The sequence below is a fragment of the Perca fluviatilis genome, chromosome 20 (assembly GCF_010015445.1).
Source record: "Perca fluviatilis chromosome 20, GENO_Pfluv_1.0, whole genome shotgun sequence".
NCBI classification, from domain to species: domain Eukaryota; kingdom Metazoa; phylum Chordata; class Actinopteri; order Perciformes; family Percidae; genus Perca; species Perca fluviatilis.
Window position 1 is genome coordinate 6,630,819 of NC_053131.1, and position 27,899 is coordinate 6,658,717.

Consider the following 27,899-nt stretch of genomic DNA (forward strand, 5'->3'; position numbering starts at 1 on the left):
ACGTGTGCACAAGGTTATTTTTGAAAACGGAGAGGGTGAAATGTCCGTTTATGGAAAGAGCCGGCCACGTGTAAACGTAGCCTGAGTCGCCCTGTGATGATGAACACTATCCTGACATTAGCTGACGACCCCACAATCATCGGTCTGACCACTGGGGGTGATAACTGAACCGTTAGTTCATCAGCCACATTCATCAGGCTTATATTGGCAAAAAAAGAACTTAATCTTGGTATGGCCGAGGTAGGGCAGATAATTCATTAGGAGATACTACAAGTTGGCTGCAGTTTAAAGTGGCTATAATCAATATATGTAATACATGTTTAGAAGTGAAAGGATATGGAACATATTTTCCATTCATTGATGACTAATGTGAATAAATAAATCTTTTGAAATTGGTCCAGTTGGGAGCAACAACCTTGTAACCAGCTGTCGTGAGCCGGGAGGCATATTAATCCTTCAGGGCAAATGTCCACCGTCAATTTGTGTCCACTGGAGGTTCCGTTTTTGCCGCTGACGAGCTCAGATTGTTGTTCTAGGTGTCGGACAACATTGTGGAGATGATCCCTACAGATGTAGACCTTTTTGACCATGGTCAGGAAGCCACAGAAAGACTCCGCTCTACGAAACTTTATAGCGTCTTTTAGCTCATTGTTTTGGTTTCTCTCCGCCCTAGTAGCGTTGTTTTCAGCCGTAAAAAAAGCTCTAAACCCTACTGTACTTTACCTGCTTAGCACCAAATAGCTGACAAACAAAATACAGTAAGTAGTTGGTCAACATAGTGAAACATTTAGCAGCTAAAAAGCCAGAATGAATGGCTCTTCTTCAACAAGACACCACCTGAGATCAGCTCAGCGACAAGTAAAACCTGCAACTATTTTAAACCTGAAGCGATGACTCTCACTCGTGTCCACTTTGGAGGCCTTACACGCCCCCTCGCCGGGATTTGGTCGCGTGCCGCCGCCTCGCCACATCTGTGGTCTTGCTCTCTGGCAGCATCGTTTCAGGCCTGGATGCATTTGGTATCAGCGTCGGGGCTCAGGAGGGCAGAAGACAAGCTGATTACGTGGCAGGATTTCCAGCAGATCAGGGCTGCTATTCCCGGCCTCGGCCCGGGGCAGATTAAGACCCTCCAGAGCTGCCTGCGGCTCTGGTGTGCGGGTGGGACGATTCACTGAGTGCTCGGGCGTTTCTCCAGCTTTCACTCAATTACATGACTCAGTTTTCTGGAAGCTCACCAGAGAAGCTAGTATTTATTTAATGGAGGGTTGAATAACATTGTCATCAGCCTGCTAGAGGTCATCATAGCAGGACATCTCTATCTCCCAGAAGAGCAGCCAAGAGAAGGCTTTATATTATCAAATGCATGCCATAAAGGTTGATTTTTTTGGGATGTATTGTTGCTCCTCCAGGCATAATTTGTTTCCATATGGTAAAAAAAAAAAAACATCAAGTGTTAAAACTTGAGCTCGACTTTATTAATCGCACCGAATATCATGTTTGCTTTACTTTGACACAATGTTGCATAATCATTGCGGGTAAAGAAAGTCTGCACTGTATTACCTTAACAGAAATGTCTTTAATGCAGACATGTTGACACAACCTCAGCTCTAAGAATTTTGTTACGATATGGAAATGAATGCCTGCAATGCCAGACAAAATAAAAAAAAAAAAGAAGGTACATTTAAATTTATAAAGCACTTAGATACTTCAAATAATTACCTGTTCTGAAAGATTATAATTTGTAGTCAAACTATTCATTTATAGTTCAGCAGTCCTCCTATTCTTTTTAAGGGCTATATTACGTTATGTCTGGCTTTTTGCGGGACATAAAACTAAAACAATGAGCTGAAAGACGGAAAAACTTGATTTGGGTGATGATTCTTTGGTGGTTATACTCTATGAGCAGCACCTTTCACTTAACACAATCATTTGATTCATTGATAATTCCAAAATACTGATTAGTGCAACTTTATCTGGCCATAAAGCAGATTATCTCCAACTAAATGCATTCTATAGCAATAAACATTTGCAGTTTCAGGTCCAGCCCCGGCCCTCGTTAAAATATATTCCCAATCTGTGGTGGTGTTAACTTACAATAACCGTCAAAACCTGAATCACCAAGTAAGATTCACAGTTAACATTACCCCCAACAAGATGAATGTGAAGCTTCCATCACATCAAACACCCACATCCTCGACAGGGAGTGTTACTCACTCCTGCAGATTCCTGCGAACACAAACCAGAAAACCTGATTATTAGTTTTTTCTCCAATCAAACAACTCCTCCTTTTTCCCAGCCAGGACATCATTTATGATCTGTGACATAAATCCAAAACCACTTAAAGTAACACCCCATTTACTGCTGTCAATTTCGCACCTTTTTGTCAATGAATATTAGTGATGCATTGATCGTAAAACAGGCTGCGATTTGTCTTTGGCCTGGTCCAGAAGTGAAAACTGGCTGTTATCCCTTAACCACTCCTTCATACGCAGTCAAGATGCAACAACCTGTCCAACACAGCGGACTAAAACAGCCACAGTGTTTTTGATAGCCTACGATAAACCGCCAGGATTATACCGTTTAACAAGCCCGAGCTGAGCCTCCAGAGCTGCCTGCGGCTCTGGTGTGCGGGTGGGACGATTCACTGAGTGCTCGGGCGTTTCTCCAGCTTTCACTCAATTACATGACTCAGTTTTCTGGAAGCTCACCAGAGAAGCTAGTATTTATTTAATGGAGGGTTGAATAACATTGTCATCAGCCTGCTAGAGGTCATCATAGCAGGACATCTCTATCTCCCAGAAGAGCAGCCAAGAGAAGGCTTTATATTATCAAATGCATGCCATAAAGGTTGATTTTTTTGGGATGTATTGTTGCTCCTCCAGGCATCATTTGTTTCCATATGGTAAAAAAAAAAAAACATCAAGTGTTAAAACTTGAGCTCGACTTTATTAATCGCACCGAATATCATGTTTGCTTTACTTTGACTCAATGTTGCATAATCATTGCATGGTAAAGAAAGTCTGCACTGTATTACCTTAACAGAAATGTCTTTAATGCAGACATGTTGACACAACTCCAGTCTAAGAATTTTGTACGATATGGAAATTAATGCCTGCAATGCCAGACAAAATAAAAAGAAAAAAAGAAGGTACATTTAAATTTATAAAGCACTTAGATACTTCAAATAATTACCTGTTCTGAAAGATTATAATTTGTAGTCAAACTATTCATTTATAGTTCAGCAGTCCTCCTATTCTTTTTAAGGGCTATATTACGTTATGTCTGGCTTTTTGCGGGACATAAAACTAAAACAATGAGCTGAAAGACGGAAAAACTTGATTTGGGTGATGATTCTTTGGTGGTTATACTCTATGAGCAGCACCTTTCACTTAACACAATCATTTGATTCATTGATAATTCCAAAATACTGATTAGTGCAACTTTATCTGGCCATAAAGCAGATTATCTCCAACTAAATGCATTCTATAGCAATAAACATTTGCAGTTTCAGGTCACAGCCTGGCCTCGTTAAAATATATTCCCAATCTGTGGTGGTGTTAACTTACAATAACCGTCAAAACCTGAATCACCAAGTAAGATTCACAGTTAACATTACACCCCCCCCCCCAACAAGATGAATGTGAAGCTTCCATCACAGCAAACACCCACATCCTCGACAGGGAGTGTTACTCACTCCTGCAGATTCCTGCGAACACAAACCAGAAAACCTGATTATTAGTTTTTTCTCCAATCAAACAACTCCTCCTTTTTCCCAGCCAGGACATCATTTATGATCTGTGACATAAATCCAAAACCACTTAAAGTAACACCCCATTTACTGCTGTCAATTTCGCACCTTTTTGTCAATGAATATTAGTGATGCATTGATCGTAAAACAGGCTGCGATTTGTCTTTGGCCTGGTCCAGAAGTGAAAACTGGCTGTTATCCCTTAACCACTCCTTCATACGCAGTCAAGATGCAACAACCTGTCCAACACAGCGGACTAAAACAGCCACAGTGCTTTTTATAGCCTACGATAAACCGCCAGGATTATACCGTTTAACAAGCCCGAAACGACAGCCTTTAAATGTAGCAGTCGGTTTTGACTATTAAAAGCAACAGCAAGGCATGTCCAATTTAATAAGATACAATCAAATAAAAATGGGTCACAAAATGTCATTAGATTTCTTCAGTTTTAAACACTAAACCTCTTCCAGTGACGCTTTGGAGCGAAACCTTTCCTCAAAGATGAATGAGAACACCAACCGTCCAAAATTTAAATATAGCAGTAATGATTTTCCGGTGCTTCTTGGTGCACCGGATCTCTATGAGTCAGAGAGGGGGAATGGGAAAGCTCACGTTGGGACAGTACAGTCAGAGAAGGGAATAGTAGAAACTCCTCTGTGTTAAAGTGCAGATATTTTCTCTTCAGAGAAGGGAGACATTTGACTATAAATTGTCACTGTAGTTGAATTGAAGAAGCTGGAAAATAGGACCCTTGGTTAATGTTTTTGCATTTAACTTTTTGAAAATGTTATACCTCTATGTGCATCTTGAACTGGATATGGTTAGTTATTTTTTAGCCTGTTTATTATGTATTTATTGTGAAACAAAAGAAACTTTGAATTCAGTAAGACTTTTATCCAGGTAAATACAAGGAAAGAGAACGAAGAAGAGGCTCAGTTGACATTGAGACGGATCCTTTGACATGAAACCCCAGTAGATGTGATGAGTTCATCCAAGGACTTCTCATCCGTGTTGGCTTAGAAAGCTTTCCAAAAAATAGCCAGTAGGTGGACCTAGTTGGGATCGGATCTCGATGGTAACTGAGTATCCAAGTCAAAAGCTCCAGAAAAAAGCTTTTACAAGTCCCATCAGCGAAGGACTTCAACATTTGACTTTTCTGCTTGTGGTGCAACAGAATGGAGAAAAACAAGAATCTTTTCACACATTTATTGTATTTACTTGAATACAAAAGTGCAAAATAAAAAAAAAAATTTCTTCCCCCAACAAATGAAAGAATTGATTAAAAGTGATTTTTATAAAAAGGGGAGACAAAGTATAGTTCATTCTTCTCAAATGAAATCTCTGTCGACTTGATTTTCACTCTTGCTTGATGCAAGCAACAAACCAGTGCCAGGTGACAGGAGGCTAAAATTATGTAACACAAACTAAATCCTCTTGGTGCTGCAGTGCCAGCCGGGACCTGGAGGAGCCTGGTGCCCCTGCTGGATTATCACAGTCTTATTAATGTACATGGAAAACACACTGATCGCGAGCCAAAGAGCACGCATTATAAACACGTCCTACTTACTGATGGGGAAAATAAAGAAAAATCCCTTTAGGTTCTGGGTTTGGTAGCGAAGGTGAGGTACCCTGTGTGACCTGGCATTTCTCTGGGCAGGATGGTGGTCTTCATGGCGACGGAGGCCTGGATTGGAGGCGTTTTCTCTGCAACGTCGGGCTGAGTCTGAGCTAAGGAGTCAGGGCCGAAGTCGGGCAGCGGCAGGGAGACGGTTCGCACGTCGTGGACTCTCAGCAGGATCTCCACGGTGCTGAGCTCCTCGAAGCCCTGGTCCACCAACGCCTCGCATGTCCTCTGAACCTGCTCGATACACGGAGAGAACGAACACACCCGACCTCCTGGACAGAGAGAGACGACAGTTGTTGAACGGTTAATAGCTTGTTCCCCAAAAATAAAGACCAGACCTTTAAAAAGCAGCCACACATATACATATACATATAATCTAAAACAGATTTATGAACTTAATATGGACTCAGGAGACATTTATTCAACTCCAGGAAACCCCATGATACTCCTACTATTAATAATTTGTTTTTCTTACACCCAAAAGCACTTTTCATAGCATATTGTTTTCCTTAACAAAGCAGGTCTGTGACCCGTTGGGCTCCAGGCTGTAGTGTGTGGATCATCATGGGATGGACCTGCGCTCTAATAAACACAGATCACCTCTCTGATCTGGGTCTCTCAGCTCCACATAAAAACCCTGCGGCGATTGGCGACGGGAGGTCGGAGCAACGAGCCAAGGAAAATTTCACCGGCTGACCTGAAGAGCAAAGAATGTGACTCTGACCAGGACAGCTGGAGAAGGGCTAGGGTTAATGAAACAAACGGAGTTTCTAGACGTTTTTTACAGTAGAGTGCTGAGAAATCATGTGGTTTTGTCTTGGATTTTGCCATTAGAGATGAGAGGGTGTTGGGGCATGAAATTGGTGCAACTCTGATGTGATGAATGTGTAGTAGGGATGCACCGAATATTCGGCCACCGAAAATTTTCGGCCGAAATACTTTTATGACCCAAACAATACGGCCGAAATGTTGTGATGACGCAAACAGAAACCGCGACCTGCACGTGTGTCAGTACCCGATCCGCTCCACCTGCACGATCCGTTCTGCGCATGCGCTGTGGTACGAGGATTTACATACACTACCCGATCTGTTCCCACACTAGCCTCCAGCTAACGTTAGGTTAGCTAATAGCTAATTCGGCGGACCACTAGGTGATTATAGCGGGCTGCAGTTATCCTCCACCGGGAAGCTAACGTTAGTTTAGCGAACGGTTAATTTGGCTAACCGCTAGCTGATTGTAGCAGTCTGTCGTCAGCCTCCACAGTTAAGCTAACAGCTAATTCGGCTAACCGCTAGCTGAGACAGCATGTAAACTTTAAAAGACCCTCAAAATAAAACTTGAAAATAAACGTTAACATATATAACAGCTGTTACGTCAGTTCTACTTTACTTGTCTGCTCTGTGCACAAGCACTGACAGCGAGAGACTGTTCAGTGCAGCAGCACATGTTCTCGATGAGAAGAGGAACAGACTTCACTGTGATAAAGCAGAGAAGCTACTCTTCATCAAGAAAAACCTGCCACTTTACCTCAAGAAGTAGAATGGGCTTGTCTAGTGTTTAAATATTTATTATCCACTTTGCACATCTGCAATTGAGCAATTCTTGGTGCATTTGTTGTTGTTAAAGTTCTACAGTTAACATATGGGCTATGGCAGTCTTTGTTTTGATGCAGTATTATGTGAAGGCCTACAGAGAAACTATTGTTGTATCTTTAAGCAGTTGCTTAGTTCTGAATGCACTTTCTTGTAGTACAGAGAAATATTTTAAATGTACTTGACCTAAACGCAGACGTGTATAGTCCAGGTGCCAGAAAGTAAAAATCCTGCCATGTTTTTGGATCTGCCTCTACATCTAGAACAGGTGTTTTCACTAACGAGCTCATCTACCTGGTAGAGGAGCTGGTTTAGTGATGGTTGGGACAGCTGCTGGACAGGATTTCTACTTTCTGGCACCTGGACTATACACCTCTGCCTAAATGCACTTTGTTTTTTGATAGAACATTTCATTTTAAAACCTGCCTAGCAGTTCCAGTGGAAATTACGGGGGCAGCGTAACCAATAGTTCAAGTGAGACACGTCCATAGGACACAACAATAAGATTTAGAAAATGGCAGCGCTAGGGGAGTTAGAAATGAACTAGAACATCTAAATTATGTTACTGTGCCCAGGCACAGGGACAAACATCGGAGGAGATTGGACAGGGTTTACATGTGAGTCGGACGGTGGCAAAGGAAAATTGGTGGTAGGATTCTTTGTGTTTGTCCAATATTCTCTCTCTTTTAGCTCCGTTTTTGGTCTCCACCACCTCCTGAGGAAAATATCTGTCTCTTTAGCTGGTAATTGCTCCACTCTGTTCACAGGCTAGTCTCCAACTGTGTCTGGCTGCTGAGCAGGTAGTGTTCAGTGGGGTTTTACAGCTTTTTCTCTGATAAAAGACGCTATGAGAGCGCTGAAAGTGAACCAGAACAGTAAAGTTGTGTTAAAGACAGCTAAACATTGAGCTGAAACACATTATAAATACTATACTCACGCCAATGCCGAGAGGAGCTGCAGATTAAGCTGATAATTCTCTGTAGGCTCATCACTATGAGCGACACCTTTCACATTGTCATTTGATAAAGGTCTATAAAAATATTGATTGGTTGTTCGCTGGTCAGATTACAAAGCCCTTTGAGGCACAATTGGTAATTATTTTATTGTCTAGAATTCTCATTTTGTGTTGCAGGCACCACATACAACAGTAAACTTGTTCAAGACATCCATTAGTGTTCTAATCCTCCTTTTCTACCTTTTTTTAACATGAGTATCAGAGGCTCACAGCTTTGCTGCAATCTGCTCATTTAATCTAACTATACATTTCAGAGGGAATAATCTACAGTCTGGAGTGATAATGTGAGACAAATTGACGCCTGAATGGGAGACAACACGTGTCTGGGATTCAAACTTTATATTCTGAAGTCATCAACATGGAATAAAAACACACTACCGAGTTACTGACTGAAAAGGAGCACAAGTCTGCAGAGGGCAGCCTTGTTGAAGAGTCTGTTGTGTCTGATAAACATTCAACTTTGGGATGTTTCAGATGGCAGGCGTTCCTACAGCTAACAGGACCAGTGTTCTCCCTTCAAGACGGCTATAAACAGAACTCTGTGGTCTCCTAGAAACCAAGACTAACACAGGGAGGAGTCTGGTTGATGATTGTACAGGGGCGTCTCAAGTGGTTAATAAACAAATATCAATCGTATGTCCACGACTAGCGTCTATACATGCGTGAAACTACGATTCCTTATCGAGTTGTTGAGTGTTTGAGTTCATGGGACATGTTTGCTTTATGCTTGAATAAAAAGAGTCTGAGAGCAGGGAGGGAGGGTTATAATCAGGATACAGGGTCCTTCTCAGAGTCCAGACCGGGCTGCAGGCCAAAACATTAGAAGAATTAGAACTTTTAAATTCTGTCCACTGCGGTAAACCAGCTCTCAGCAACTTTTTTTCTTGAGCCTGAGAACAGATCTGGAATCAGTCTGTGCAGAAAAATGAAGGACAAGGTGATGAATTTGGGCAGTGGGTGATAAGTCATGCCTCCTGTCGTTTCCACTCTGCAAACAACTTGTCTGGCAAAACACTGGCTAGCTTCCTACCCTGTGGTGCACAACACCTCAGAGCTTTCCCAGGTGACTGAGCTTTTTGTTGCGTTTAAGCATTTTTGGGGGGCAATGGTGCTCAGCTTGTCCTTGACTCTCTAGAGAAAACATCCAGTCTGAGCAGTGGGAAGTAAATCAACAAGCCTTTCCTTATGGAGCCACATTCACCAGCTCTCTCTCCCTGCAGCATAACCCTGTATGGTCATGGGACTGCTTCTACAATGGCTGGACACTATCTGTATCTGTGTGTGTGTGTGTGTGAGATATGTAGCAGTGGCACCATAAAAGGGATTCAGAGAGGAGGAGGGAGAGCAGCATTCCTCTTCATATTGGGGCTTACTTTTTAAAATCAGGCTGTATTTAAGTGGCCACATAAACCACTGATCCTGTGCATCTTTACATTTTACTTCTAAACACTGAGCACCTCAGTGAACTGCCAACCTGCCCAGACATGCTGCTGCTCATGGCTGTCACAGAAACGGCAACATTATTCTGCCACCAGGTACAAACACGCACAAGGACAAAGTTAATGAGAGATGTGTCGATCGATGGTCGATGTGCGAGTGCAGAGTGAGGCGACACAGCCAGGGGGGAATAAATTCCCTGGCTGGTATTTTAAAATGTGCTCAGTCACAGTCATGTTCCTGCAGTGTAAGGACGAGTCACATAAAAGTCAACATCAGCTGATGGTGAATGATTTTCTGCAGAAACAGGAGAGAGAGAGAGAGAGAAAAAAAAAAAAAAAAAAAAAAAAAAAAAAGAGATACACACACACACACACACACACAACTGTGCAAAAGTTGTAGGCAGGTATGAAAAAATGCTGTAAACCAAGAATGCTTTCAAAAATGGAAGTATTAATAGTTTATTTTCATCAATTAACAAAATGCAGTGAATGAACAGAAGAGAAATCTAAATCAAATCAATATTTGGTGTGACCACCCTTTGCCTTCAAGACAGCATCAATTTTTCTAGGTACACTTGCACACAGTTTTTGAAGGAACTCGGCTGGTAGGTTGTTCCAAACATCTTGGAGAACTAACCACTTCTGTGGATGTAGGCTTCCTCAAATCCATCTGTCTCTTCATGTTATCCTAGACACACTCTGATATGATATGACTTATTCTTCTTCTTAACGCTGAAGATAGTTCTTAATGACCATGGCTGTATGTTTGGAGTCGTTGTCCTGCTGCAGAATAAATTTGCGGCCAATCATACGCCTCCCTCACGGTATTGCATGATGGATAAGTATCTGCCTGTATTTCTCAGCATCAAGGACACCATTAATCCTGACCAAATCTCCAACTCCATTTGCAGAAATGCAGCCCCAAACTTGCAAGGAACCTCCACCATGCTTCACTGTTGCCTGCAGACACTCATTATTGTACCGCACTGCAGCCCTTCGGTGAACAACCTGCCTTATGCTACAGCCAAATATTTCTAATTTTGACTCATCAGTCCAGAGCACCTGCTGCCACTTTTCAGCACCCCAGTTCCTATATTTACGTGCATAGTTGAGTTGCTTAGCCTTGTTTCAATGTTGGAGGTATGGCTTTTTGGCTGCAACTCTTCCATGAAGACCACTTCTGGCCCGACTTCTCCGGACAGTAGATGGGTGTACCTGGGTCCCACTGGTTTCTGCAAGTTCTGAGCTGATGGCACTGCTGGACATCTTCCGATTTCGAAAGATTTCTGCTGCACTAAGTTTCCTTGGCCGACCACTGCGTCTACGATCCTCAACGCTCCCTGACAAGTATACCTATAAGAATTGATGCTGGTTTGAAGGCAAAGGGTAGTAACACCAAATATTGATGTGATTTAGATGGTTTTTTTGGTCGCTCACTTTGTATATGTTAATTGATAAAAATAAACAATCATTATTTATATTTTTGAAAGCATTCTTAGTTTACAGAATTTTGTCCACAGTACTCTATCCAAGTCATTCATTTACCTAGGCCTTTACTTAATGCTAGTGTAAATAATCTGTTTTGTCCAATCAATAAATTGTCTAAATTACCAATGTGCTGAGTTTACGATCACAAGGTAAAGCAGTGAATCCTCACATTTAAGAAACGGTTATCAAAAGTTAGGCATTTGTGCAAGACACCCCCCCCGGCAAAATCACAACATTTTGTGAAAAGATGACTAGTTTGCTTTGTAAATTGTGAGTAAATTATTCAGCTATTTATTACAAAAGTTGCTACTACATGCACATGACTTTTCTTGGTAAAAAAAAAAATAAAAATAAAAAACACACACTTAGTCAATCAGTGTGAGCTTAAAAGACTCCATTGACTAATATAAAAGATACATGCAGTGTGTCTCACAAGTCTTACCTTGTTTCTTCATAGCAGCCTTGGCGTGTGTCACTGCCTCCCAGGGACTGGGGATGTCGAGGAAGACGGCGTCCGCCACCCCGGTTACCCCGAAGCCGTCCTTGCACACATCCTGGTTCCTGACAGTGACAAGGTGATCCACGTGGTGCTCCTTGAACTCCTCGGCCACCTTCTCCGCCCGCTGCTGGTGGAACTCCACCGTGTGCAGGTGGCCTGTGGGGGCGATGGTGCGCAGGATGGCGTGGGAGAGAGAGCCGCTACCGGTCCCTAAAACACAGACACCAGCAGGGAGGATGAGAAAATGAATCTGCTACCGTTTATAAAAATTGCAGAGTCCTTTTTTTGGAATAAAAATACCAAAATTCTCTGGTTCCAGCTTCTCAAATGTAAATATTTTCTGCTTTCCTTTGTCTTCTATGATTGTACACTAAATATCTTCAGGATTTGGGCTGTTTGTCAAAACAAGACAATTGCAGAGGTCACAATGGGCTTTGGGAAGATTAGATTGACATTTAAAAAGGAACGTTATATAATGTTATTAATCAAGAAAATAATCAACTCAGAATGAAGCATCGAGAGCACTGCTAGAAGTCAGCAGATCCTCCCCCCCCCTCCTCCCTTCTTCTCCTCCTAACATTACATCACCGCCGCCTTTGTTCGTGCGGCGACAAAGAGGGCAGTGTTAACCCCACAGCAGCACTTTGACGTGCTAAAACCTCACACTGCTGAGCCAGATGGAAAACAGTAAATGTGGAAACTGTGGATGGGTGAAGTAAACCGTAACAGTTAGGATACACAGATGTAAATATGCAGATATAAACAACAGCTGTCAGCAGAGAGAGACAGAGAGCTAAAACCTCTTAGATAAGCTTTCTGCTTTCAATCTCCACCACTAATGCATCAAATATGGGCACTGGTTTTCATATTTTCTTAACTTTATTTTTATTATTAGCGAGTTTTACTTTTCATCTTATGTTATGCATTCTTATTTCTACTATTATGAAGGGTTTTATTTCCCATTAATTATCGTATTCTATCCCCTTACTAGGGTTGGGTCCCGAAACTCGGTGCCAATAGGGAACCGGTGCCGACGTAAACGGTAGTAACGAGACCGAATAAGAACGAAAGTTTCGGTGCCTCATTTCGGTGCTTGACTTCACACTACACCTGACAGCATGTAACGTTAGCCTACCTTTAGCTAGCAGCTGGATTAAACACCGGTAAAATGCTGACAGCTAACGTTAAACAGTGTAAAGTGTGACTGGATTTCACTGTGGAGGACTTCAACAGCGGGATGTAACAGTCTGCTCTGCAGCGCAGCAGCAGCTGCCGTTGTCGCAATTCATAGATATACAGTATGTTTCTATGGTCGGAATTAAACAACACAGACGGTGCGTTCACTCGCAGCTGCCGTTGTCGGAATTACACAACACAGACGGTGCATTCACTTAAAACAGGTAGCCTCGTGGTGCATTCACAGTATTTGTAAAATACCCTTTTCCCATCTGGGGTTCAACAGCAATTTACTGGTGAAATAAGTTATTGTTATAGTTATTACATTATTATTAAATCTTTAATTTTGACCATGGCCTTAGCAATAAACAAGTCACTGACTGTTGTTTACTACCCTTATTTTTCTTCTTTTTTTTTTTTTAACTTTATTGAAAAGTACCGGTTCAGGCACCGGCACCGTTTTAAAAGTATCGATTTAGCACCGGAATCGAAAAAAAAAAAAACGATACCCAACCCTACCCCTTACAGATTAATCAGTGAATATAGATATATCAATCGTAGTCTATCAAATGGCGAGAAAAGCCTAGCAAAGTTTCCCATGTCTTGATGTCTTAAATGTATATAAAAGAAAAGCAGGAAAGAGCAGCTAGTATTTGCTGATTAAAAGGTAATAGACAAATCCCTGTGAGCTAAAAACGTTCAGATTTCCAACTATTGAACACTCTGGTTTCAACAGTTTTTTCTACTCTCGGCTATGTGTTACCATAGACTGTTAATGTTAATGGACAACGCATCCGGTTTGGCGAAGTGCTGCAAATGCTCAAGTGCCTTAAACCTGCATTTTATCTGAATTCCAGTAGGGGGCAACACGTGTGGTTGCAAAAGGAGGTCTGTTTCTGTAGAAGTCTATGTGAAAGTGACCCACTTCTCACTTGATTTATTACCTCCGTAAACATTTTCAGAATGAGTTTATGGTCTCAATCGCTAGTTTTAAGTGTTCTGCAACACAGAATTATGTTAATTTTTTGAATTATGGTCTTGTTGATATTAAAAATCGGCGATAAAGCAGAGGGTGTTTTAGGGCGTGGCTAGGATGCGTTTGACAGATTCCAGGAAGCGTGCTGGCCAATCAGACAGACTGGGCTTTTCCAGGAGGAGGGGTTAAAGAGACAGGCGCCCCTACAGAGCATCCCATACAGAGAGTGAATACAGGTGCAGCAGCCATGGGCAGTATGAGAAAAACAAAGTTATTTTATTTATTTTTTTACATTAAAGCATGTAAACATGTTCTAGTACAAACAAAAAAATGCAAGTATAATCCTGAAAATGCTATATAATAGTTGCCCTTTAAATGTTTTAAATGATTAACAGATTATCTGTTGATTTTTTTCCCGTTGATTTATTCGTTTCAGCACTATTTGCTGCCATTTCATCGGCAGTGACATAATAAACTTAAATGGCCATATAGTCTGAAATAACTAAAGTGTGAAATAATTAATCCAAGACTTTGTTTATTGTTATACCGTTATATTGGCTGAACGCATTGTTCCCCATCTGTAAAGCAGAGTTTACTGTTGAGAGGAAATAGCTGTGCACCCAGCAGCATTCTGTCTGAGTGATGGGTGAGCCTAGAGCTTAAACACTATCTGAACTCGATCCGCATTAAACAGACGATCAATCAGCACAGAATCAAACTCTGGACCTCTAGCTTCATGCCAGCGTGCTGACGAGTTCAAGTCAATCGCCAAGTCCACCAGAAATACACTCAACATCAGCCGTTTTGTGTAAAATCATGTCAGGAATTTGTAAATACAAAATGAAATGTGATTATAGAGCACAAATGTTTAACCTTTGTTCTAAAATTGGAATTGGCATCCGAGTATACAGAGTGCATATTCTGGGAAAGGACAAATTTAATAAAAAAAAGGGATCTGTTGTAAGTTTTACGGTTACTGGAGGCACGTTTTTACATTGAGAACATGAGACAGTCGGATTCAAAGTCAGACTGTCCTCTAAACCAAGACTTGCTTATGATCTGTTTACACTCACAGGATGAAAGACAGTTTAATTCAAGTTAGGGATGCCCCAACACATAACTCTGCATTGGTTATTTGTTCAATATGAGCCAAAGACGGACAGAGGAGAAAGAACTCGTAAAAACAACATGTCAGCTGTGTGGAAATATTTTACACAAAAAAATGAAGAAAAAACAAACTGATGAGGAATCAATGTTAAAATATCATGCATTTTTGTTGTAAGTTTAATGAAAAGGACTCTGATGAAGTTGGCAAAAACACAAGTGACTGAAACAAGAAGACAAAAATTGCTCCTAGCAACGATGAAGCATGAAACCCTCAACAAAACCACTGAGAAAATTGTGAGAAACTCCTTCTGAAGTTTAAAATGTGATGTTTGGACGCAGAGTCTGAACGGTTCGTCATAATTTAAAGTACTGGAAGAATTTAAATGTTTGACCCGATGATGGCGCTAAAGAAAAAGTCAAAAGGATCACCAAAGTTTCTACAATTCATCCCGAGGGGAACATGAATGTTTGAACCAAATTTCATCTAAATCCATCCAAAAAGGTGTCAAGAAATTTTTTTTTTGTCCTAAATCCATCCGGATGATTAAGATTTTGCGAAATTCTACTACTTCACTGGATAGTGGTCCAGTGATAGTGAATGTTTAGGATTCATCATGTGGGGAACATGAATGTCTGTACACAATTTGATGGCAATCCCTTTAGCAGTGGTTGAGATATTTCAGTCCAGAACAAAGTGGTGGTCCGGCTGATCGACCTTGTCATCCCTAGGCATGTTCTAAAGAATTAGCTTGTAGTAGTATCAGTATTGTCTGATACTTAGTGGTAATGAACCATGTGTACATAAAGAGGAAATGCGACTTTGTTTGACCCTTAAGAGGTGTCAGCTAAAAGACCTGGTGGCCACATTAACCACCAGCTTTTTATTGAGGATAGAAACAATAAAAATCTGTGTTACAAATACAGTTTGTTGTAGGTGTACTGAAGAGCAAAATATTACACCATACTTAACGAGGGCTTTGCTTTGATGCAAATGGTCAAGGCTACCCTTGACTCATATCAGCGTTTCTAATCTGCTCACAGAACAAGACGTCAAGTCAGTGTGCAGCTACTGTACGAGAGTTAGTAGAGGATGATGATGGGGGAGGGGGCTGTTGACCTGCATTGTGGGTCAGCTCTGCTTTCTGTTCTCCAGTACTATCCTGTCGTTAACCAACATGGTCGTTTCCTGGGTGAGAAGCAAAAGCCGTGACTGAGGTCAAAGAACTTGAAATCCCTGCAGGCAGAAAGTGAATTGAAAATAAAAGAGTAAAGTCCTCCAATCATTAACCCACTTCTGTCTCTGTAGACATCAGTAAAGCACTCAATTCCTAAATGTTGTAGTAAAGGCCAACTGTAAGTGGTTGTTCTGGACGATCTTCAGGGGGACTGTTCGCTGTTATGAAATAAAGTTTGATCAATGTACGTTTTTTTAAGGGTAACTATACAGAAATTCATACACATATCAATTTCCATTTTCTACGCCCTAAAAAAACAAAAAAGTCACATGAACGTGCATCTCATTCATGGTAATGTTGAGACGCTTCTTTAACAGTAATTAGAACATCACGAGAAACTTAAAATCATGAAACCACATTAATGAAATTACTTAATGAAAATGAAAAAGTGCAGCTAGTCTACTCCGTCTTTAGCTGAACGTCCCACTGGAATCCTTTCCAGTGAAATACAGCCATGCGGTAGACCATTTAGCGGTCAACATTTTAACCATGTTTAAGCCAGCTACTAGCTAACGGTATGCTAACATTACCGGCTGTGTATTGTTAACTAGCTTCATGTGCAGTGATGCTTTTGTTGCCTCGAATGTTTGTTACTGAGCACCAGAGAGCAGCGCAGGCATTTTATTGGCACTGAAATGAGCAATTAACCCGCATCGCTATTCGGTCCGGTGGATACCGGTCGTTTGGTTACGGTTAATTGATGGAATAATCGGTACAATCCTCGACAACCAAAATAAGCGATAGCTGCAGCCCTAGTTGTCACCATGTCAAACAAGGTTTGTCCAACCAAGCCTTTTCAGATCAATTTCTTAATTAATTTGAAGACCTGTGTTTTGGTATCCTTTCCAGTGAAATACAGTCACGCGCTTCACCGTTTCGCTTTCAGCATTTTAACCGTGTTTACTAGCTAACGGTAAGCTAACGTTACCTGCTGCCAGGTGTAATGTTAACTAACGTCACGTGCAGTGAATCTTCTTTTGCCTCCAACGACCACAGCGCAAGCATTTAAGTGGCACCGGCTTTCGGTACCCCACCCTGTCTACGACACAACTGTTTCCATTGGGAAGCAAAAACAAGCCAGAAGAACAGTACACACCTGGACTTAAACCCTGGGTCTGGGTCTTTGTTGGTGGGCAAATTGTGACCCTGTACCATCGGTGCAGACTAAATACAATGACGCAAAAGCCCTTGAGTTACTGGGAGTATTTACTGAGTACACTGAAGCACTGATACACGTGTAAAAAAAAAAAAAAAAACCTACAGTAAATAGTTAGCTTGGCCAAGGTGACTCCTCTACATGACCGAATGCTCCTTCAGTGGTTTCGGCTTGTAGGCCCGAGTGAGAAGAGCCAACAAAACCGATCACCTCTAATCGCTGCATGTGTATACAGCTCACTGACAATAAGTCACGCCTCCACAGGAAGGCACGTACTGGTTATAGACTATCACCCTGGACATGATGAGTCACCACTGTGTCGTAAAACACTGCAAAATTATTTGCAGCTAATAAAATGCTGCATTCAGGAAGTAATTTAATAAAATGGTAATTTGATATTCATATTTCAAAACCATTATTCCTTGGAATTTAAGCAAAATAGGATGTCCAGAGTGATGGTTTAAATCTAATGCACGTATGTGGATGCAGAGCGTGTTAAATATGCATTACAAAAACGGCCAGAGTTATGTGATGCCAATAGTGCAGTCCTCTTGCTGACTAAACAAATTTCCTTCTGAGCTCATTCATCACCCAGGAGCCACACACACACACACACACACACACACACACACACACACACACACACACACACACACACACACACACACACACACACACACACACACACACACACACACACACACACACACACACACACACACACACACACACACACACACACACACACACACACACACACACAAACATCCTCTCCCACCCCACTCGCTGCCCTTGGAATGGAAGAAACTGCAGCTCCAGCTAACCCGGAAAACACACCCAACAGTCTGTGATTGGAATTAAACTAATGGAAATGCAGGATGCAGCTGAAGACGAAAGACATAAAGTGGCGATGTCAACAAATACTGTATTACATAATTGTCTGTGGCACATCTGTGGGATTAGATGTTCAATATCAACAGCTGAGGCTTTGCGGGACATCTGACTCAAAAGGTGAACAGGACAATAAATCTAGGTGCTTTTTAAAGCTGCAGTGGTGAAGATTTGATACCAGTGAGGAATTATTCAGATGCTAAACTTAAAGTAATCAATACCACACTGTGAGTACACTTACATGTAATACACTGTATACACCATGTACTCACTTGTGCAGTGCGTACATTTCGACAGGGTACTGCCATAGACCGTATATAAACTGGACCAATAGACCCCGTGTCTCTGGACGGAGACCAGTGAAGGATATTAGAAGCACTTCTCCGGTGAGCTCTTCAGATGTAAAGTTATTCACTGTCAAAGTGACGTCAAAATGAATGCTAGTCAGTGGAATGCTAATGGGAGGTGATGGCTTTGTAGCATCAAAATGGCGCCATAAGAGGTTTGAGTTCTGAAGCGAAGTTTGGGTATTGCACAGCCATTATGCATTAACAGGAACTTACTTTTCTTCTTCCGTTTAATGGTAAATTGTAGCCGGGCTCTCCATAGCAAAAATGGCGCCCGTTGAGTGCAAGCAGTGTCCAGCTTTCCACAGTCAGCATTTTGACCGCTTTGAGTGCAGCATCCGGGTACTTATAGTGCACTACAGTTGGCCTATGAACGCACATGTACTCAAAATAGCAACTGTAAGTACGGAAGGGCGCGATATGAGACACAGCACAAATGTTCCCTGTGCATGTTTTCCTATCAACTAGCAAACTGTGTGACACTTTTTCTTGATTTAATAATTCTAAAAAGATTAACAAATACTATATACATACACAGAACTATTTGTCTTGAATCTGAAAGAACCTTCACCTGACTCGCAGACGACTGAGCCCGGTTTCAGCTCCAGCATCATGGTGATGGTGGCGATGTCGGTGGTGTAGAGGATCTGTGTGCGGTGCGGCAGGGTGACCGTCCACAGCTCAGGTGTTGGGTGAAGCACGTAGACCCAGCCGCCTTTGCTGCAGGTGACCTTCGATCCGTACCGCTGACCTATCAGGTCTGTGGAGTGGCGAATAGCTCCGTAGCGCGTCTGCGTTTGGGCGCCCTGCTGCACCTTGACTGGCATCATGGATTCATGGCCCAGGTAGACGATGGCCACGTCCCCGTCCTGAATGAAGTCTGAGTACTCCACAAAACTCATGGTGAGCACCGTCACTCTGTAACAGGGAGGTAGGAGATTAACTCAAAATGATTTACATGTCTCCATGTGCATCAGCCTGTCAAACTAAATGCATTTAATGTTGCTTATATGAAATTGTTCATTGAAATTTGAGAGTGCCTAACCCGTTGTCATCATGGTTGGGTTTTAAACTACATGTTTATCATATTTTTTTGGATACCACAAAGGCATTTTCTATATTAGACCTAAAATTGTTAAATTAATCCGCAACCATTTTCACAATTGATTAAAAACTCAACTGTTTGTCAAAACAATTCAAGACATCAGCTTGGTAAAATAATTTCAAGCTGAACAGATGTAAAATGCAACAAACCTGAGATATTATCAATAAATTCTAATGTAGTATTAATCCTTTGAGTTAGCTGGTAAATTCCATAAGTCCTTCCCAAATATTAACATTTTACTGGTTGAATTCAATTTTATACATCACACATCACATCAACCCTTATGACAAACAAATAAAGTAAACGCACTGCTATACTGGAAAGAATTACTACCTGTAACTCCTGATTAAAATTGTGTTGAATGATTGATGTCAGTTTATTTATTATGTTTAGATACATTATGTTTCATATTACATATACAATACAATGTAACTCATACGTTTTCATGTGACAAATGATTGAGGTTTAATAAAGAATTTAAAAAGGGGGAGGTCCTCGTTGCCATGTTAACAGTTATGCATTGCCCGCCCAAGCCTTTTTAGATTAACTATCTCGCACTAAACCAGTTATTTTTTTAAACCAGCATCTTTCAAACTGAAGAATAACTGTAGCTTTAATTCAACAGCTAGCTAGCTAATCTAACTAAACTCACACTTCAGAAAGAGCAGGACGAATTTACTTTGCCGATTTACGAACGAAAACATGTCGGACAACTTAGAGCATATGTGAGTTAGATGGATGATTGATTGATTGATTGATTGATTGATTGATTGATGTTAAATTTCTGATGTTTCTTGTGGGGAAAAATCGGGGTTTGTTTTAATGTCTTTTTCTCCTTCAAAGTGTTTCCCGTATCGTTGCACTCCTTTGATGAGGGTTGAGTTAACGTTACATTATTAAGTTAATTTGAGATTAATTTAGCCTAAGATTTAATATTTTAGCTAGATGTAGCAGCTAGCTAGCTAACACAAGTCGATGGAGGAACAGACTTCGACACAATAACTAACTGAAGAGAACGTTTATTAGCTTGCTATCTAACTTTTCAATAACTGACGTTGAAGTTAGCTAGCTAGCGGTTATCGATGACTGTTCGGTTAGGTAGCAGCTAGCTAATGTTATAATGTATTGGGTCACATTTTAATAATTTAACCTTAGATTATATTGCTACCTAGCTCACAGTGTTTCCCTTATAACTGTACAACGGGAACCTCCGTCAAAAGAGGTCTAACAGCAGGACAGTAGAGTATCTAAACTGCTAAAAATCAGTTGAAATGTTGTAGTTAACGGTTCACGTGCTAACGGATTCGGTGTTTTTGTGTTTTACAGAGATGGACCAGAGAATATTTAGCTAGCTAGCTAGTTAACATTAAAACGGATCAGTGATGCTGTTTTGCCTTCATCGTTCTGCGTGAAGTTTGCTGGAAGTGATAGTGGTAGCTAGTGGGCACTAAGTTAAAGCCAGACTCATCGACAAAAAAAATCGACATTGCTTGTATGGAAATAACGGGAGTAACAGGCGAACTACAGTTAGCTAGTTGTAAAAGCAACGGTTATTTGTATTTTATTTTTCAAAAAAGCTGCGCAGTGGGTCCAATTCATACCGATGTTAAGAGTGGTTCATGCGGATTTCGAAAAGTAACGTCAACTGATAACGTTAAATATTTTAAGTAACGGTCTCAACCTAGGGCAAACACTGTAAATAAATTACTTCAATTTATATTAAAACACTGTAACATCAGACACACAGAAAGGTCACAGTGCAAAACGTCTGTACGCTTGATTTGTTTGAGTTTGAACGTTAACTGGTTGCACTGGCTAACTAGCTAATATGCTAACGTTAGCTGTTGTAACCGTCAACTACGCTCAGCAGAACCGTTGGCGGACTCTCCGCTTACCTTCTCAAGAAGTGGCGTTCTTTTGAGTTTTAAAACGAACACAAACGTTGGTCAGTTAACGGTAAGTCGTGCTCTTAATGCAGTTGAATGTGCATGTGTGGACAGCGCTGACAGCTACCCATTCATTTCCCTCACACGTGGTGTTGTTTTCAGGGGAAGTTGAGGAGACGTGACCGGATGTTGAGCCGCTTCACTAATACGTAAACTCCCTTCGCCGACACGGTGGATTCAAAGAGGCTGTCCAGATGATTAGTAAATCTGCTTTTCACCCGCAGACACCGCATACTTTTTATCAGGCTCCAGAATATAGACCATAAATGTAGACGCACGTAGCACGTAGCTGTTTTTGAATTAAAATTACACCATGCTCAAGTAGTAAAAGGGACAAGGTTTTTTTTAAGCGTCAAAATACTCAATTAACGTTACAAGTACAACTCTTGTAACATTATTTAGCTAAAGGTATAAAACCCAAGTAGAGTTTTTAAATGTAAATTACATGGCTACTTTGTTACTTGCCGCCACTGCCAGTGAATTAACATCACAAGAGCAATTGCATCTGATCACATTTTATTTGATTAGTTTAATCATTATACATTTCAGTTCCACTCAACGTTATTGGACGTATGTTGGAAAAACAGGTACTTAATCTTGTAAAAAAAATTTAACTGTTGGGTTAATTCGTTTCATTTTATATTATCTGCAAATTATGATTTATTGCACAAAAAGATGAATAAACTAGTGTAATATGTGTATGTAGAAGGAGTCCCCACTTTAAGCAGCGCGCGCGTGTCCAATTAAATGAATGGACTACAAATACAGACCAATGGGAGGAGAGATGGCCCAGTATAAATAACGACCTCCTGCCATCATCGGCCAGTCTGACCGGAGAGCTGCTTGCTGTTAGGCTGCTGATTATTAGTGAGCTCCTCAGCTGGAACAATAGGGATCTTTGTATCAACCACTGGTAGTAGTAGTCCTCAAATCCGACAACAGGTAGGAATGTGATTTAATTCAGATCGAAATTCCGTCACACGTGCAGATTACCTTTTGATTTTTTTTAACGATTAAATTATATCTGGGCGGTAGGCTAGAGACAGATTATCTCGCCTAATGAATACTTCCGCTCTTTACTATCAGTTTGAGTAGCTTTAATAAAAATAATCAATAATTATACGATGCATGAAATGTATCTCAAAATGTCTGCTACACATTTTCTGCACCTGTTTAATTCGCATTCAGGACAATCTGTTCACTGCAGGATATTTCATTGTCATTTGAGCTAAAAATGAAACGTCCATCATAATCTCGGGACGAGCTGTAGAAGACTGTCCGCACTGTGCATTCATTCGGTTTATTTCGCTGCTTTTCACCGTGTCTTCCCTCCCATCCTCCGCCCAGGGATCAACCATGCCTTTCGGTAACACGCACAACCAGATGAAGATGAAGTTCGCCTCGGAGCAGGAGTACCCGGACCTCAGCAAACACAACAATCATATGGCCAAAATCCTGACTCCTGCTCTATACGAGCGGCTGAGGAGCAAACAGACACCCAGTGGATTTACTCTGGATGATGTCATTCAGACTGGGGTTGATAACCCAGGTAAAAAAAAAGCAGCTTTTCGGCCATCTGTTCTGCCCCATCGAGCGCGTTTAATAGCCGCTGCGGCGCTCTGCTCCACGCTCCTTAGAGGAGCTCACAGCTTTCTGCACTGTGACCTTGCCAAGGGGCTAATGCACTATGGCCAACATTTAGAGACCCATGGATTGCTGAATCAGTTAGGAAACATTTCATCTTCCTCTAAATGGGGGGGACCCGATGATCAGAGCATATTGCGCAGCTTTATAGCAAATGTTGATTAGCAGTGTTGCATAATGTATGCATGGCGGCAGCTGATAATCCACTGCTGCTTTCCCCGTTTCATTATGTCATTTACAGTCGTAAAATGAGTGTAGGTAAAGTGTACAGTCTAGATGAATTGTATCAGCTGAGCAGTGTTTACACCATTCAGAGCAGGGTTCAAAATAGAGCCCGACGGATAAGGGATTTTTAACGCTGATATCTGGTGATTTAAAAATCTGATATTAGTATGTATGTATGTATGTATGTATGTATGGAAACTCATAACAAAACAGCTTTCCCTAACATTAGTTACTTGTAGTTATGCGTCCTCACTAAATAATATGATAATGCAGTTTAAAAATAAACTTTTTTTTTTTTTTTTATTGTCACAACAGAACCGAGGAACATCAAAATATATTATAAGTTCTGATAAATAAAATGTATAAAAATACAAACTTAAGATATGAAACAAAGGGTTAAACAGTGTTTCCAACAAGGAGGTTGTAGAGGGCCCTCTGCTGGACAAACTCAACGCAACGCCAACACTCAGAACATGGTTGAAAGGTGTTATGTCCGTTTTTTATTTGTTTAATTTTTTAAAATATTCATTTATCGGCAATTATAAATAGTGATACCGATAGTTTGGAAAATGCCAGAGGTTGGGCTCTAGTTTACACCATTCAGAGAAGGGTTAAAAATTAACTTTTTTTTTTTTTTTTTTTTTTTCTGTCGACCAGCCATATGGCTAGTGAATGTTCAGATTTTACCAGCCACTCAATGGATTACCATTGTTTTTTTGTTTTTTGTGTGTTTTTTTTGGGGGTTGGTGAGTGAAGCACATCTACCAGCCACTTTCATATTTTACCAGCATTTGGCTGGTGGATGGCGCTAATGCTGTACCCTGATTCCGGAGTATTCGGGTGACCCCGGTCTCTGCAGCGTAGCAGCTTGACGCTCCCTCACCCTGTAGGCTGTGTTTCTGTTTAGCTCTGGGAACATGGCCAAGCTGACGCTGAAGAGGCTGTCGGCCGAGGATGAGTTCCCAGATCTCAGTCAGCACAGCAACCACATGGCCAAGTTCTTAACCCTGGAGACTTACAAGAAGCTGAGAGAGCGGGCTACACCCAACGGCTTCACCATAGATGGTGTCATTCAGACAGGGGTTGATAATCCTGGTACAGTAACACGGCCCCACCCTGAGCCCCGATGACACGCAAAGCAAAATTGAGTTAGTGAGGATGTTTGGTCATGCCTGTCCCTCTGTGTCCACCGTCTCCTCGGTGACTCCCGGTTGTCTTTGTGCGCAGGCCACCCCTTCATCATGACCGTGGGCTGCGTCGCCGGAGACGAGGAGACCTACGAGGTCTTCAAAGAGCTGCTGGACCCCGTGATCGAGGACCGACATGGGGGATACAAGCCCTCAGACAAGCACAAGACCGACCTGAACCCAAGCAACCTGAAGGTACTGTCCAGCTAACCAGGCTGACCGGAACACCCAACAGAGAAACTAACATGCAGGGCTCTCAAGTTCTCAGGCACCATGCACCAATTATTTTTCAATATAATAACTTGATTCAATACATTGTACACATTTCCTCCAGGGCAGCATTTCAGGCTTACAAATGTTTTCTTTCTTTAACCCCTGAACATGTTTTGTTTTTTGTTTTTCCTCTCCAAAGGGTGGCGATGACCTCGACTCCAACTACGTCCTGAGCTCCCGAGTGCGAACCGGCCGCAGCGTCCGCGGCTTCTGCCTGCCGCCTCACTGCAGCCGAGGAGAGAGGCGCGCTGTGGAGACGCTCTCCATCGAAGGTAGACGGGACACTTGAACCTATTGATCATTACCAGCGGAATCGGCATCACAATCGGCTTTATTGGCCAGGTTTGCGTACACAAACAAGGGATTTGACTCCGGTTAATACTTTGCTCTCAAAGTATATAACACTCCCTTTACATATTAAGAATAAAAACGGGATAGTAAGAAATATTAAAACTCATACTGTTAAGTATACAGTAGAACAGAATTTACAAAAAATATACAATAACAATTGAAGAGTGGGAAGGAATAGTGCAATATTGGTATAGTCTGAGATTAAGATTTAAATATAAATATAGTGCAAAGCCGTTCAGTGCAATGGTATATATTAACAATATTGTTATTGTAAGATTGAAATGTATGAGGTAGATGAGCAGAACAGTGTTGATTGACTTTGTTCAGTGGAAGGGTGGGGGGTGTTTCTGGGCATTCAACAGAGTGACCGCTTGGGGAAAGAAGCTGTTTTTGTGTCGGCTGGTTTTGGCAAACAGTGCCCTGTATGGCCAACCAGAGGGAAGGAGGGTGACCAGGATGTGAGGGGGGGGGGGGTCTGCAGAGATTTTTTTTTTTTTTTTTTGCTGCCCTGACACTGCAGGTACTCTGCTGAGGCCCTGACCCAGAGACTGGCGTCTGTACTCGGTGCCCTGCATACAGGGAGAGACGTGAGGACTCTTCTGTGTAAAGTGCACGAGAGTAGAAGGCTGTGGCCTGAACCAGTGCTGCTCAGTGTAGTCAGCGTGATGTTGGGTGGTCTCTTTTTTTTTTTTTTTTTTCTGTGTAGCGGTGGGTTCCCTCTAGTGGTAGCACGATGAATAACGTCCTAGTACAGAACTCATGTAGAGGCAAACGTGCGTAGTGGCGATATTGTCCACAAACAAGCTTAGAACCAAACAGCCACTGAGGCACCGAACGTTCCTTGTCCAGGCAAAAGATGGCGTTCTGGGATGTTTTGGTTTCCAGGTTTTTTTTGGTATGCGTAAACATTTCAACAAAGAAGAATGGTGTCTCTCTGTCTGGCAATAAACAATCAGCCCTCCTGGGTGTCTACCTACTTCATCTCTGCTCAGATGGATGGATAGATAACCTGGGTGGCTAAGGCCACATGGTACTTTCAAAACAAAAGCACCAACAGATACTGAAGTAACCAAATTTAAAGATACCAATGAGATGATCAAACTTATAGGGCTGTGCTCGATTGAAGAAATTCTTAGTCGACTAACGCTCATTCAAATGTATATAGATTAGTTGATTTAATCAACAGATCTGTAAATCTGAGTGACTCTGCAAAGAGTCATGCAAAAGCACCACTTTAATTCTTGTGTTTACCAGAGATGTGCTTGTACGTTTCTTGGAAATAAGTCATTCAGCAAGAAAAAAGCATCAAACATGACTAATGGACTAAAGAAATCTAAGTTGACTAAGACCAAAACGACCGATTAGTCGACTAATCGACTAAGAGGGAGCAGCCCTACAAACTTGTATAGCTGTGTAATTCAAACCTAACAAAATAAATTAATAAATCTAACCATTAAAGGCAACAAAACGATTAACGGCTCCAACTTGAATTTCTGCGTTTTTGGGTTTTTGACATTTGAGATGTGTGGTCTTCAAACTTGCAGCTCTGGCCTCCCTGAGCGGAGACCTGAAGGGGAAATACTACGCCCTGAAGAACATGACGGAAGCGGAGCAGCAGCAGCTCATCGACGACCACTTCCTGTTCGACAAGCCCGTGTCTCCTCTGCTGCTGGCGTCAGGGATGGGCCGCGACTGGCCCGACGCCAGGGGCATCTGGTGAGACTTTAGCATTACCGGCACACAGCCTTGTGTGTATTTATTTTTAATTATTTTTTTTCTCTTTTTGGGAGATTTAATTTAGACTGAAGCTGACTGTAAATCCATTTTTATTTTGAAGGCACAACGACAACAAGACCTTCCTGGTGTGGGTGAACGAGGAGGACCACCTGCGTGTGATCTCCATGCAGAAAGGCGGGAACATGAAGGAAGTGTTTGAGCGCTTCTGCACCGGACTCACCAAGGTTGGCAGGAAATCTGGCGTTTATCTGTCGTGGCAGACTGTTTACATGAGCCAGACTCCCAAGAGCTGTTTTGAGTAAACGATTGTGCTTTTATATTGACTTCTGTGATCTGTACGAGGACTTTTTTTTTTTATCACCCTGGTTCTCTCTTGTGTTCAGATTGAGACCCTGTTCAAGGAAAGAAACCACGCCTTCATGTGGAACGAGCACCTGGGCTACGTCCTCACCTGCCCTTCTAACCTGGGCACCGGCCTGCGCGCGGGGGTGCACGTCAAGCTGCCAAACATGAGCAAACACGCCAAGTTCGAGGAGGTTCTCAAGAAGCTGAGGCTCCAGAAGCGCGGCACCGGTTTGTACAACCTTCATCATTATTAAGTTTTGTAGGGCCGTGCAATTCATCGCGGCTGAACTTTAGTCTTTGAATCAGTTGGCGGACGTTTTTGACTATGTCTTGTCGCGCGCCGTCAGGTGGCGTGGACACGGCCGCCGTGGGCGGAGTCTTCGACATCTCCAACGCCGACAGACTGGGCTTCTCCGAGGTGGAGCTGGTGCAGATGGTGGTTGACGGGGTCAAGCTGCTGGTGGAGATGGAGAAGAAGCTGGAGAAGGGCCAGTCCATCGACGACCTCATGCCCGCCCAGAAGTAAAACCATCCCAACGCCCCCCCCCCCCTCCGTCCCCTCTGTTTGAATGAATGTTTGACTCTGTCCTGAAACGCACTCAGTTTGGACTTGTTAGTGTATTTAAAATGAAACGGTTCCTGTGAGGATGGAAATGCAATAAAAAAAAAAAATAAAGTTCTGGTGCAACTTCTTTGATTTCATACACGGAGATTTCTAATGTGTTAAAGCGCCCATATATGCTCATTTTCAGGTTCATAACTGTATTTTAAGGTTGTACCAGAATAGGTTTA

General features: G+C 41.9%; 2 protein-coding genes across 4 annotated transcripts; one reads left to right on the forward strand and one right to left on the reverse strand.

The window, feature by feature from the left end:
- Positions 1-2,926: 2,926 nt before the first annotated feature.
- trmt61a (tRNA methyltransferase 61A) lies at positions 2,927-21,458 on the reverse strand. Of its 2 annotated transcripts, XM_039785120.1 has the most exons (5): positions 21,295-21,458; positions 18,866-19,212; positions 11,350-11,616; positions 5,316-5,644; positions 2,927-3,706 (listed from the first exon to the last, which is right to left on the reverse strand). In XM_039785120.1, exons 2-4 carry the CDS (start codon positions 19,194-19,196, stop codon positions 5,343-5,345), a joined length of 900 nt encoding a protein of 299 aa, XP_039641054.1. In that variant the 5' UTR covers positions 19,197-19,212; positions 21,295-21,458; the 3' UTR covers positions 2,927-3,706; positions 5,316-5,342. The 2 variants fall into 2 exon arrangements, with proteins under 2 accessions (XP_039641054.1, XP_039641053.1); XM_039785119.1 differs by lacking the exon at positions 2,927-3,706 and having other exon boundaries at positions 4,940-5,644.
- Positions 19,974-27,783, forward strand: ckba (creatine kinase, brain a). 2 transcript variants are annotated; one of them, XM_039785117.1, is made up of 8 exons: positions 19,974-20,124; positions 24,122-24,309; positions 24,442-24,596; positions 24,814-24,946; positions 26,570-26,741; positions 26,863-26,986; positions 27,146-27,335; positions 27,455-27,783. In XM_039785117.1, exons 1-8 carry the CDS (start codon positions 20,102-20,104, stop codon positions 27,631-27,633), a joined length of 1,164 nt encoding a protein of 387 aa, XP_039641051.1. In that variant the 5' UTR covers positions 19,974-20,101; the 3' UTR covers positions 27,634-27,783. The 2 variants fall into 2 exon arrangements, with proteins under 2 accessions (XP_039641051.1, XP_039641052.1); XM_039785118.1 differs by lacking the exons at positions 19,974-20,124; positions 24,122-24,309 and adding exons at positions 22,139-22,287; positions 22,693-22,894 and having other exon boundaries at positions 27,455-27,773.
- Positions 27,784-27,899: the final 116 nt, after the last annotated feature.

What these genes read in the sequence shown, in the direction of transcription:
- ckba (XM_039785117.1), top strand. Translation starts at nt 20,102, where the DNA reads ATGTCGGACAACTTAGAGCATAT. An exon ending in TCGGACAACTTAGAGCATAT is followed by an intron (nt 20,125 to 24,121) that starts GTGAGTTAGATG and finishes GTTTCTGTTTAG; the next exon opens with CTCTGGGAACATGGCCAAGC. An exon ending in GACAGGGGTTGATAATCCTG is followed by an intron (nt 24,310 to 24,441) that starts GTACAGTAACAC and finishes CTTTGTGCGCAG; the next exon opens with GCCACCCCTTCATCATGACC.
- trmt61a (XM_039785120.1), bottom strand. Translation starts at nt 19,196, where the DNA reads ATGAGTTTTGTGGAGTACTCAGACTTCATTCAGGACGGGGACGTGGCC. An exon ending in CTCAGTCGTCTGCGAGTCAG is followed by an intron (nt 11,617 to 18,865) that starts GTGAAGGTTCTT and finishes TCTGTGTTTTAG; the next exon opens with GGACCGGTAGCGGCTCTCTC. An exon ending in GGCTGCTATGAAGAAACAAG is followed by an intron (nt 5,645 to 11,349) that starts GTAAGACTTGTG and finishes CTCTCTGTCCAG; the next exon opens with GAGGTCGGGTGTGTTCGTTC.